The following is a 14,232-nucleotide window of genomic DNA, read 5'->3' as shown; positions in this document are numbered from 1 at the left end:
ACTTGCTTGCTAATTTTAGAATACGATGTAGACACTGTTCCATTTTTAAAACAAACAACAAATTCATCATCTGCAATTGCAAATTATGCTATATGGATATTGGATACATACGCAAAAAAAAAACACTATATGAATATTGTACGTTTGACAAGAGATTATTTTATTGGGTTATTAAGGCACATTATCCACTAAAGAGATAAATTTTATGCGCAGTAAATGTTGTTTACAGATATGAAATACATATTATATAATAGATTATCACATTTAGCAGTTAACAGCGTGCAAATTTATTAATTAATAACATTAAAATATTTCAAAAAATAAATCGTATCTAAAATGTCAGGCTACATCATTCATATTCTTGAACGGAATAAATCATCATTTAGACAACCGTGTGAATAATCTTCTTTGGAACATAGCATTTGGCATAATCTTATTATTAAATTCAGGTGGCTACGAATTATATATTTTGATACATATACGAAAACATTTACGATGATACACTTCCCTTTTTATTTTAACTGGCAAGGCTGTCCGAGAAAGGTTGAATGAAGGTCCATGACGAGTGAACAAAGAAGGGTTTTGTTTGACAAAAGGACATACGTTGAAAATGTATAAGCAAGGAACTGTCAGTGGGCTTATTTATTTAAAGCGAAGAAGAGTTTTATCAATCAATAAAAATATATTTATTCATTTCTAAAACATGTATCTTGAAGACTTTAAAAACGTAGTTAAAAATTCTTCGTTTGTTTTTGAAACGAATTTTTAACTACCAATAAATCCACAAGCACCAATTCCTTACGGTCTTCCAAAAATGAATAATTTTCCTATTTGTAATATACGCCCAGTTGTCTCATATGAATTAGCTAAAAAACTAAATACATATCATTATTTGGGAAAAATCTTCTTTCTTTTTCTAGCTTTTCTAGCTTTTTCTCTAAAAAATTGTTTAATAGTTTGACTGTGTAGTCAGTCAACCGTGACCATGGGACCTGTAAAGGGCCCGAAACGTCGGTTTGTTTGAAAAAACAAATATACGCGATTTAAATCCGGAAAAATAGTTTCATTTCCTATGTGTAACAATCGCGAAAACCTAAGAACTCGATGTGTAGTGCGGTTCAAATTACAAACCGCGTTTGGTTTTGGGAGATAACGAGTACATAGATAATACACACAGTATACGTATTTCTACTTATTTTTGTGTATTTATTGATAATGCAAGGCTGTGTTGGTATCTACATAGTTATGCCTATTTATATTTCACACCTATTCCAATATATTGTAGCTTCTTAAACTTCTTAATATTTTTTTTAAGATACCTAGCGAAGGGACAGTCAAGTCGTACGCCTGGTGATAAGCGACATGCCTGTACATAAATAGTTGCAGTACTCTCAGAGCTTTAAATCGCAAAGATCTAAGGGGTACTCCCACTGTGCCTGTCACCCTGAGACATAAGTTGACAAGCCTCATATGCCTGTAATTTCACGAGCACACTTACCCTTCAAAACTGGAACGCGGTTATGTTCACATTAAGTACTGCTTGGCGGCAGAAATAGGTAAGGTAACAAATACTTCCCAGGACGAACTCTTTCGCAAGGAGCTCTACACTGCTACTTAAACTATACTATTTATGACGAATAAAGCTCATTTTTCAATGATAATGGATCAATTTGATCCATTGTCATAAACAAGCATATTTTGTAGAAAATTAGGATTTTAATCTTATATTGATAAGTCGAAGAACCGAAGAAACTAACTAAATTACACTCTTACTGCACCCATCACCCTGAGACGTAAGCTTACAAGTCCCATGTGCCTGTAAATTCATCAGCACACTTATTCTTCAAAACCGGAACGTAGTAATGTCCACAATACTGCTTGGCAATAGAAATTGTTAAGGTATTTCTCTGGACGAACTCTTTGAAAATGTCTGCAAAATGATAATCCTTCAGAACAGAAACTAGTAGATAGATTTTTATGCTTAGAAGAGTTACAAAATTTCGCATATACATAATTTGTTTCATGAAATTTGTATTATTTTTATGATTTTCATATGATAACTTTTTCCGTACGATTGTATGTTGCTTTATCATACTAAGGGTACGAAATCATATTTTAGCTGACAACTCTGTATTAGGTAAGTAGGTTTTATGCAAAATGCGCTGGCATGCAATGCGAGTACACAGTGAACATCCGTTGTCCCTGCTGCATGTCGAATGCATTTTTTGTGATTTTGTTACAATAATAGAGACATTTCACCTTGGACTAGCTAATTGCCGTCGAGCTTTAAATACAAAAATCTGTCCAGTATCTAATGAATTTATAATATACCATTGTATAATACAAGTGTATTACATAGAAAATGTAATAGTAATAATAATTATAAAAGCAATAATGTAGGTAATTCATTATTTATTAGCTAACTACGTCCAAGCTCGAAATGTATTTAAATTTTGTTAACAGTGTAACTTTGCTATGCCATCACATGTATGTACCAAAAATAGTTGTAACATTAATCTGTATCATCCACGTGAAATGTAAATAAATGAAAGTGAATATGAAAGTAACCAGCATAATATTAAATTTTTTAATAAATAGCACAATGTTTCGCTACAATGATATTCTATTATTTTTGTGAAATTGGTTAAAAAGTTTTTATTCACTCAGCCCCGGTACCTTAATAGCTACCAGTGGCTGACTAAAGATGTCGCTTAAATAATTGTAATATTAAGTTTTTATTTCATTATCACGATGTTTTACTACTATGATATTCAATTATTTTTGTGAAATTACTCCACTAGCTTGTTACAATTATTAACAAACTAGTAACCAGGGTAAACTTAACCCCTAGCAATGAAAAATAATAAGATGCATTAAACCAACAGACAACTGATTAACGTTGATTATTTTAATGGCACCCATTAAAATGCCATTCATCCATTTACCATACTCATACATAGCGTTGAGAGTCTACATTTTAAGCCATAATGGGTACTTTTTATATAATATTGTCTCTATTTACTCACGTTAGTAAACAAAGTGAGTATAGTGGCCGTTTACTGACAGAGTATAATTATCTATACCCAGCTGTCACTTATTTTATAAAAGTTCAAAATATACCACTTTACAAAGTCAACGAGAATCCTAGGAAAAACATTCCTTATAATTTCTCGAGAAACGATAAAAAAACTCAGGCTTCTTTAAATGAAAGACTCCATTCTATCCAATCGAAAAGGCATCAAGACATGAAAAACGACGAAGTTACAGTTCGCAATAGACCATGGATTGTGATTTAGCAAAAACATTACGAAGGGCAAAGATATAAGTTACCCGTATCTGCTGAAGCTACGGTTTTACAAGCACCCATAACATTGCTTTATGCTACATGGTCTCGCTAGTTACAATTCACTGTACACTTCAATGAATAAGCTTATTTTGAATTCCCTATTTATGTTGAATTAATTGAATAATAATTAGAAGAAGTTAGAATTTAAATGATTGAGAAATGAAACTAAATATTTGCTTTTTTAAACAAACAACCGTTTCGGGCCCTTTACAGGTCCCATGGTCACGGCTAATTGAGATGGTAAAAGCATCAACGTTCAACAAAAAGTTATGTCTAATTTTAATGGACACCAAAAAAAATTATTTATCACTATAGTTACAAAAACTATTAAGTAAATACTTTATGTTTCAAGTTTTCAAAGATACATTCCAATTTACGCTACGTACTTGTTTTACAAATTAAATTTGTTTTAAGAATATACATTTTTATTAAAATTAATTCTATTATTAATTATTAATGATAATAGGAATCAATTAAACACACAATTATTAGTACTAATTAGTATTGCAGTCTTATTTTATTTTAGGATTTTTCGTCAAAGCAAATACTGGATGACTTTACCAACTCAGTCAGTCGTGATCGGGACCTCCAAAAAAGGGCCCGAAACGTTGTTTTGTTTGCAAAAACAAATACATGCGATTTAGATCGGAAAAAGTAGTTTTATTTTTTTCTAATAAACGCGAAAACCTAAGAACTCGATATCTAAATGATTATCACTAATTATAAGTTTCTTAAAACGGTATGAGTTCTTTTTATTTTCCCGATATTTCGGAACGTTTACATGCTCCATGGTCAACTGAATCAGTCTATAAGTTAACGGAAATCTTTGCCAATGTCTTTCAAGTTTGAAAGGAATTTTTATGTACAAATTACAATTTGGTAATATTTTCGGAATCGTTTCTTCAGTTTACCTCCAATATTCACTACGCCAATTTAATTTTTGGTCATTTTCTGTTTTCCATGTAAATAACCTAATTTATTAGTGAATATTATGTTCCCCGAATTTTGTGGAATAAAAATAAAAAAGGAAATTCGAAAAAAGAAACAAAAATGAACGAACTTTGTGAAAAAAGAGAAACAAAAAACAGAAAATGATCAAAAATTAAGTTGGCGCAGTGTTCATTGGAGGTATCGATTTTTTATATACTTCACTTAAAGCCAGCAAGGAAGTCGTAAAAATTGAAGACTACTTTAGAATAGAAGGCACTTACGGCACTGACTGTACAATACACGGCCGTTGTTCGGAACAAAACTGCGGAATGTTGCATGCGGGGTGCGTGTATCGTTAGGGAAACCTTACTACTACCTCCTAACCATTCCATATATCACCTTTTAACGACTCTACATCTTCCAACTTAGGGTTGAAATTCGCCAGTCCTAAGCTGCTTAGCTATGACTGTTCCTCAAGCAATTATGAATGTTCGCCGGTATGGAATGGTATGCAAACTTTTCATGTTCAAAGTTTCCGATAAGAAGTTTTGTGTTTTGACTGATTTTACCCAACTTTTTGATTGATATTATAGCTTGTAAACCTTTTAAGGTTTGATGTAAGTTGCAATACATTTCCGCATATTTATAAAAACTAATTTCAATCGCTTTGACATTAAACTTGAAAATAGTTCGAACTATAAATATAGGCCTTGGTAGCCTAATGGTTTGACGTACCACCTTCCAAGCAGAGGCCATGGGTTCGAATCCGTGCTTGCACCGATCAGCTCTTTATGTGTGAAATTTAATTTGAAATTTTATCATTAACTTTTACTTTTCAAAACCCTTTGAAAACATGTGAAGTCCCCAACCCGCATTGGGCCAGTGTGGCGGAGTACGGCCTCGCCTGAGAGGAGACCCGTGCCTAGCAGTGGGACGTAGAAATGGTTTGATGATAATGATGACTCCCAGACTCCTATTGCAACTGCAATAAAATAACGGAAACAATTAAACAAAAGATCATTTAAGAGAGTCACATAAATCAGAGTGGGAACACGTTAAACTGACTATAGTTTCATATGAACACCGTGGGTAGGTATTATATACGTAAAGAGAACGGGAGTGGGACCAGTGACGATGTAATTAACCTGGCATAATGGCTAGTTATTAAGCAATTTCTGCTCTAACATGGCGGATATGTCATGTACTGTGGATACAATACAGCCGTTATATACCTACTATGAGTACGATGGTCGCATGTATGTATATTTTACCTATTTGTTTTGTGTACCTACATCATGCATTGATTATAGTATATTTTTGAATACCTATTGACTCCTAATAACGGGCAAAGATCACAGGTTGCAAAATGATAACTCTTCAGGAAAGAGATTAAAGATTCTTCGAATGAAATTAATCGATAACTTTTGAACACTTAAATGGAAAGGAGAGTTATAAAATTTGACGACCTCCATGGTTTGTGCCGGTTTTCACGGGGTTGCTATCTCTGTAGGGCTAAAACGATAAGTCGCTACTTGCGTGAGATCTATAGGCGAGAATAGAAGTATCTACCTACTGCCCTAATGAGGTCAATGTTTTTTTTAAACCCCGCACTTGGGAAACCCTGTGTCGCGGGTATCATGGACACATACATATATAGATAACCACAAATAACACCCAAACTCACGAGAGAAATAAACATAGGCCATACATATATTTCTGCCGGCGCGGACCTCTGCGTGGCAGACCAGCATTATAACCGTTCACCGAGGGAATTAAATTAATAGAAAAGACTAACTTTTCTATAGTCTCGGGTCTAGGTGTTTGTAATATCGTCGTTGTTTCTGATTTCCATAACACAAAATTATGTCATTGTTACTTATTTTGGTAACGGAGCAATGTATGTGATGTTGTCTGATAATTATATATATATATATTTCACATGCACATAATTTGTTTCATGCAAAAGTCACGTGTGACTTTAATATACCAATGATCCGATTTTAAACTGTATTTTAGCTTTAATGAAATCGAATTTTATTTGGAAAATATACATTCTAAACGTAATAATATGCATAGCGTTTAAAGGTTACAGAATTGAAAACACAATATGCAAGTATCTATTCACGGTCTACGCATGTAGTAGATCCGCTTAGGAATGAACGAACTATATACATACACAGGACGGCAGCGTTATGCATGCTAAGCGAGTCTATATGAAAATGACTGCGAAGGACGCATGAAACATAGCATCCTAAGTGACAGGATGCATTTAATTAGGCAACACTATTATATTCGATGTAGAATAATTGAATAAAAAATACTTATTGGTTTTAAAAACGTGTTGTAGCATAAGTATGCTACAACACGTTATGTTTTATCTTCTTCTCTATAGTAGCTTTTCACAGTCGAAAAAGTCAAAGAAAATTGAAGCATTCCCTGTTCCAATACAGACTTTTTTGTAAAAACCTTTTGTTTATAATAAAAATATGTTGTATAATGTAGTAACACCACGCCAAATTCCTTCAAAAAGGAATCTTTAATGTGGTAACATATCTATGGTGGTAACGTATCGAGTTTGCTGACAGTGCATACTTTGTCTTTCCAAAATGCGATGTAAAATCTATTTAGTTATATTTCTATACCATTGAAGTTAACACGTTTCGAACCTTGTATATGTCATCTTTTTATTTTCCCAATATCTTTTTATTTACACCATTAAACGTGTCATACCGTGGTAAGTAATTTGTAACTATTAGTAACAATGTATAACCACGAGTCTTAAAATCTATACTGAAGTTCGTGTTTACTATTTCAAATTTTAAAGCAGTAAACATTAATGTATTTCAGTGTAGTCAAAACATCACAAGAATATAAAAGGCTTCACAATGACCCATATTCTTGCAAATCTGCCGCCAGTGCACTAAAGCTAATGCATTTTATATTGGTTCAATTGGAAGCAGCGACGGCGCGGTATGCGCCAGAGTACCGGGAGTGGGCGATTCGCGGTAACACATTAGGGACATCGTCAGCACGCATGCGCACTTGCAATATTCTTTAACAACATTCGGGAAATTAGAACTTGCACTTTGGACTGGCCCTTTGTACTAATTGATGGAGCAGTCTGTCTCCTGCCTATATTATGAATGATCTACTAGTATTGTATGGATTAAAGTGTTGTATGAGCCCATATATCGGATATATGGTTAGGTAAGTCTTAGTCCTTTCCAATGAGATCATACTATTTCATAGAGTTTGAAATTTTAATACATCAAGTGACGAGATGACCAAGTCGTGCGCTACGTGGTAAGCGACATGCCTATCTATGACAGTTGTATTGTCACTCAATACTTTAAATCGCAAATATCTGAGAGACACTGCCACTGCGTTCGTCACCCTGAGACACGAGTTGACAAGTCCTTGTAATTTCACCAGAACCCTCACCCTTCAAAACCGGAACGCAGTAACGCTCACATTACTGCTTGGCGACAAAAATAGGTATGGTGGCAGTACTTCTTTGGACTAATTCTTTCACATGAAGCACTATTCGTTATCAACTAATTCGTTAGAAGTAAGTGTCTTAGATACTCTAAACAAGATTTTTATTATTTTCGATTTTGGCTTCGACCTTACATAATGTTACAAAATTCGAAATACGGATACGAGAGCCCTAAGTTCTGTAAGTAGATATCCAATTAGCAATGTACTGCTTATTTAAAAACAACAGACAAGAGCGGGTAATGCGCATGGGCAGGCACGGGCCGCGCAGGCGCAGTGCAATCGTGCGTTTAGGACCCACATGCCGCCGCCGCCGCCGCCGCCACCGACCGCCGCGTTCCCGAGAACGCAATGAATAACTCATTGTCCGTCCAACCGTCGTGACGCACGCTTCGAGGAAACCAATGCAATGTTGACCGCGATTTGACCTGAGAATTTGGCAAAGTAATAGAGCTGTCGAATTCCAAAACATTTTCCTAAGAAATGGTTGTGAACACTGACCACATAAATACTAGTAGTTGTGAACTAGCTAGCTTCTCTCTTACCCTCTTTTGTCTCTAGTAACTTAACTGTAAGTCATAATTAACTTATGCATTGTTTCTTATGGGTTAACAAAGGTGTTACATAAAAGATTCCAGCAAATGAATCCAGTAAGGGCACTACAATGACTAAGTATAACTTAATCAATAAATTATTAATTTCGTATATATGCTATGTCATTAATTATTACAATTATGAAATATGTTAAAAGCAATATCAAGATATAGATTATTATAGTTAACATTTAAAAGTGCATAAATATAGTGAAGTCAAGCTAATACAATTTAATTTGAAATTCACTGGTAAAAAATGGATATGTTTGTAGAAATTGTGTATGTAGACATGGCTCTAAATATTCAAATTTGCCCTCATTAGCAGTGATATTAGTATTCCTATGACTAGTAAATACGTATTACCAGCGGTACTGTAAAGTGGTTCACAGATAGAGTGACAGTCAGTGGCTACTTTATACTTAAGGACTTATCATAAGTCGATAATAATTTTAAGTACCCGTTGAGATACGTCTTACTCTTTCTAAATAATAATTTTATAAATGTTATTACGACATTGATGCCAGGCATTGGTAACAGATTGCTTGTGAAAAAACTTTTAAGTGTTTTGATTAATATTTTTTGTACAGATTTTAAGGTACCGAGATAAGCTGACCTAAACTTGTATATTGTTGTAATATATGTACATGGTTGACAAAAGTGTTTGTATTTAGTAGCAGTAGGGCTCCTTGTGAAAGAGTTCGTCTAGGGAAGTACTGCTACCTTACCTATTTCTGCTGCCAAGCAGTAATGTGAGCATTAATGTGTTCCGGTTTTGAAGGACACATAGGACTTGTCAACTTATGTCTCAGGGTGACGGGTGCAGTGGCAGTGCCCCTCAGATCTTTGTGATTTAAAGCTCTGAGTGGCACTGTAACTGTTATGGACAGGAGTGTTTAACATCAGGCGCAAGACTTGTTTGTCCCGTCACTTGATATTTAAAAATAAAAAAAAAAGAAATTGTAATATTCTTTTATGTATCAAGTACGATATAATGTATCAGAGTGTGCACGGCTTACGATATTTGATTAGCGCATTTTGTTCTCTTGAGGATAAATTGTTTGCTTTATTTTATTTTTATTTAATATCATGATGTTTATACTACCACAATATTAATCTAATTTTTATGAAAATTCTTCACTAGTTTCTTATTATATTATTGACAAAAAGATCGAACAAACACAAAGGAAAATTCCTTAGATTTTTTTATTATATTTTGTTTGCTGCTGTTGTTGTTGCCTCTAAGAAAAATAGATAAATCATTTTGGAAGAAACCGTGTTATTACATTTCAACCAATATGATCCTCTCCGACCGTTAACGTAACGTAAACGTTAATGCGTTTCTCCTACTCAATGTTTGATATGACATTTATACCAAAATATACATGTATATAAACATGGAATTAAACGAAACGTGCTCTTTGCATTTATTTCCTAAAAAGACAGCGACACGAGTCCTTTAACCTCTACAATGCCATCTTTTCCCACAACGGTTGGAACTGCAAAAGTGCAGTAATTAGGATGCACCGAGTGTCCTCCCGCCGGTACAAACTAAACAGAATATTCGCATACTATTGTGCCACCACTTTATGGTTTCGGCATCCTTTATGCCAGCTAGTTAGCATTCTAAATTGGTATCGCAGACGTTTTTTCATTACTAAATGTCATGTTAAGAGTAATAAAGTGGAAGTAGGTCGGTTAAAACTTGTGCTATTTGATGTTGTTTACATTATTTTGCTTGTTGTCTTTAAATAGCGTTTTAATTTAATCGATCTGCTTTGTGCTGTGTATATTCGAAGTTTTTTTCTACGGATATCTAGATATACTTGAATTGTCTTTTTGTCCAGCTATACATGTTTTATCTTACTAATTCACAATAAATTATGTTATTGAAGTGATGCCACTTAAGACAAAAGAGAATAGAAGACAACAAAAAATATATAATAAGACGACGTAACATGGAAAAAATATATATAAACGAATCTTTTTTTGGTCCCAGGTAAATCGACCTTTAACAATGAAGAAAGAAGGTATACAAACTCGAAATCGTAAGCTCAGCAGTAAGAGTAAGAAGAAAAAGGGTGGGATGGGCATTGGGGGAGGCGGCGCTTGCGCACTAGCGCTTGGTGGAGTCATGGGTGACATGATCAAACCACTCGGAGACGCTACAAAAGGCTTCGGAGGCTCCGCTTTCCCATCCGCTATGGACTTCGGTAAGTTTTGTATTCCTTACATTTTATGGCAATATACAGGATGATAAATGCTATTTGTTTGACGTGAAATAGAAAAAATAATTTCTTCACTGTCACCGTAACATAATAATAATAACGCGTATACAATCACAGCCCCGCACTAGGGAAACCCTGTATCACGGGTGCCATGGACACACAACCACAAATTACATCCAAACTGACGAGAGAAATAAATACAGGCCATACAAATATTTCCTGGCCCGGGAATCGAACCAGGGATCTTTGCAGAACAGCACGGTAACCGTTTGGTCACGAAGGCAATTCAAACAAGAAACTTATTGTAAGTAATATTATACATAAAAATTGTATTTAAAATAATGTACAATTTTCTCGTGAACAGGGCAACACCAAGTGGGTTTGGTGCACCCGGCTGCCGCCCATATGTCCCACTGGTACGGTGCACCTCATCAGGGCTTCGCACCGCCGCCGGCCAGTCACAACCCCTACCACCACCACCACCTCGCGCAGCTCAACTCTATGGTAAGTCACATATTTTGACTTAATACTTTATCGTGCTACAGAAAGAGGACTCATCGTAACGCTCTGTCAGGTGTATAAAACCAAAAAGCACATAGATGTTCGCCGCGAGCACTTCCGGAGTAGATGCGGACTTCTATTCTCCTTGTTCTTCTAGTCTCCTCCGTAACTCCATACCACATTAGTCCATCAAAGTTAACTGCTGAAACATGGGTTTCTTCTTAAGGGGACAACAAATGCTATGCTCGGCAATTAAGTTGGTTAATCAATAATCGGCGTAACTATCCCGATCGAACATTCCATTTATGTATTATCTTATGTCCACACGTTAATAAAATCAGATAAATCCTCGGTATAGGTATTTTTTTCATTCAAATTTTAATTTTTGTCTTTCCAGACTGGCTGGAGGAGTGAATACACGTGATAAGTATACCAAACAAAAGAGCCTCCCGATCGGGCATAACTCAGACATCGTCCCACTGCTGGACGAAAAGAATTTACCTTATAGAAATCAGAGGCAACGCGAAATGCTGTGATTTCACACTTAGCTCACTTCAACATACAAAAGTACGTCACGTACCACGTACTACACATCACATAAATTATAAGACTGTTCAACAGAATTGATGTTTGTAACCATTTACAAACACGATGCAGATTGAATTGATGAACATATACCTTACATATCTGTCTCGAAAGTTGAAATTGTTTTGTCTCAGCACGAACCGAGTGAAAAGATTTTTGTATTCCGAGATCAGTTTCCTACAAGTATTAAAAATAAGAGTGTTTTACAAGTAACTAGCGAAATTGTACAGTATTATATTATTAATTAAGGTCGGTAACGAAGTTTAGATGATTTATACATATAAGTATAGTTCAAAAAACCTTTTTTTGTGTATTTTGTACATATTAAGTTATATTCCGTTCCTGTATAAATTGTTTTACTGTATTTAATTTTGAATATTTCGATTCGCTATAGGGATTGTGATGTGTTCAGAGAGTTATTGCAGATTTTTTTTTGTATATTTTATTTGCGTAGTTGATATTGAAAGAAATGCAATAGTAATTTATGTAATAGTTATTATGTAAAGCGAAATGTAAATAAATAGCAGTTTAATAGACACATTAGGGAGAACTGAAATGTGGATATCATTCGACGATTTCATTTCAGCTGGTCACAGATCGGATACGCTCATTGAATTTATTAAAATTAATTTGATTCGTCACAAATATGTAATATAAAAGATTTTGTATTACTATACCGTTATAAAATTAAGATATTAAGTGGCCATAAATATTGTTTGGAAGGACGTTTGTGAATAATAGATCTTTTACCTCAAACCACCTTGATATTAATTGTAGTTTACGTTAAAGGAGAACAAATTGCAACTATAATTCAAAATAATTTTAAAAAAGCTAACAAAGTAGTTAAGAGATTGAATATTATTTATGTCTATAAATTAAACAGAAGTTCTATGTTCACAGACTTCATGTCCAAATTCCAAATTATGTACATATGGAAATGTAAATTGAAAACTGTAGAAAATAAATGAGGAATTCATAATAAGACTATTGGAAATAATGTAAATTAGCGATCACTGCAGACAGCCTGTATTGATATCCCGTACCTAAAGTTTTAGTTTTTAAAACAAAACATTGTGAAGTTGTGTATTTTAAATAAAATTGTGAATAAATTATCAATATTGATATTAAATTTTAAGTTTCATTTTCGTAACACCCTTATCGGACGACACCTTCAAATCGGAAGCTTATACAAACGTTGCAGTGGCACCACTGTAACGTTGCAGCAAAGCCACTACTAATTTTCATACAATATTTCGAAGCGAAGTTATAGCACCACTTTTGCAGTCACAATTAGTGAACTAAATTACTACAGCGAACTAAAAATGTCTACTAGAAGCGCTGCGCTGCGCTGAAGACGTGCGGCTGCTACTCCACAGTTACGCCCCTGCAGCGCTTCCACAAGTTTCTAATTTTTTTTTAACTATAGAGGTCTACTCCCGTTCTCTGTCCAACATCCATCCGAGACAATTACTGTCAAATAAATAATACTCGACTAAATTAGAAGATGCATGATAAGAATGAAGCTTCATACTTGATATTGTGTTTTGATTTGGTCGTGTATTACTTATTTGGCAGTGATTGTTACGGGCGGATGTCGAACAGAGAATTGGAGTAGATCCCCAGGTATGAAAATAATACGGCTCACTTTAAATAAATTCTTTAAATATACGTGTATACTTAATAAAATATAAATACATTGAACGCGAATCAACTGACTTTTAAATTACTCGTTTTACATTGTCCTAATCTATTATTTTCATAACATCCTTAAACAATGGAATAGAATGAAGAGTCTGCATAAAATAAAGTCTATTGTGAAACGAATACTGGTCTTTAAAAAAATCCCGATGAATAAACGTATATATATTGAACGCGAATCAATTGACCATCCAATTACTCGTCTTACATTGTCCCATAAGTCTCTGGATCAATTCCGCCGTTCCTCAGAAAAAGTCGTCCAAAAGTCGCGCTTATCTCGCGGCAAATTGAAAATGCAGCCGGCCGTGTGATTGTGACGCAACGGGCCCGCTGCCCTCGACATATGGACCTATTCAATTTTAATCGCATTTCAGAAGAATGGACGCTGGATAAAAGTGCCCATAAAACGACCCGGTCACGATAGACCTCACTTAATAAGTTGGTTTTATTTGCGGTTCACTCCTGACGGATTTTAAGGGACGCTTTGTTGCTATACAATTAATGTTTGCGATTGATCTTTTTAAGATCCACGGAGATTTGCTAGCGAAATTTTCGCATCGTTGCATTTATTACTGTAGCGGTTTCTGTAAACGTTGAACATAACGTCAATAACTAGAAGAATTTGTGCATGCATGCGTGTTTCCGTAACTTAAATAAATGTGTCCCGAGCCTGAGATACCCACCTCAACAAAGAATAAGTAAGCGAGTCAGGCATTCGCAAAAACGGTGCGGTATTTCAAGCGAGAGACTTTTGAGACAGAGGGGCATAAGTCACCTCTGTACGGGCGTGATATATGCGCGGCTAGCGCGGGAAAAAATGTCGCGCGACAAAAAGCACCGCATCAGTCTGCGGGATTTA

At 34.9% G+C, this 14,232-nt stretch overlaps 1 protein-coding gene across 5 annotated transcripts in view; it reads left to right on the top strand.

Moving 5' to 3' along the window:
• The window catches only part of LOC113236790 (GATA-binding factor C), a 121,800-nt gene extending 109,655 nt beyond the window's left edge, over positions 1-12,145 (top strand). For 2 of the 5 annotated variants that reach the window (XM_026472968.1, XM_026472969.1), the window contains exons 6-8: positions 10,361-10,574; positions 10,954-11,093; positions 11,488-12,136. In XM_026472968.1, the coding sequence (XP_026328753.1) occupies positions 10,361-10,574; positions 10,954-11,093; positions 11,488-11,514 (381 nt within the window). In that variant the 3' untranslated portion in view covers positions 11,515-12,136. Of the gene's footprint in view, positions 1-10,360; positions 10,575-10,953; positions 11,094-11,487 lie in introns of all 5 variants that reach the window. The other 3 variants (XM_026472971.1, XM_026472972.1, XM_026472970.1) reach the window with 3 other exon arrangements.
• The last annotated feature ends 2,087 nt before the right edge of the window (positions 12,146-14,232 follow it).

The sequence above is a fragment of the Hyposmocoma kahamanoa genome, unplaced genomic scaffold (genome assembly GCF_003589595.1).
Source record: "Hyposmocoma kahamanoa isolate Upper Pololo Valley unplaced genomic scaffold, ASM358959v1 92, whole genome shotgun sequence".
NCBI classification, from domain to species: domain Eukaryota; kingdom Metazoa; phylum Arthropoda; class Insecta; order Lepidoptera; family Cosmopterigidae; genus Hyposmocoma; species Hyposmocoma kahamanoa.
This window is presented reverse-complemented; position numbering and strand designations above follow the sequence as displayed.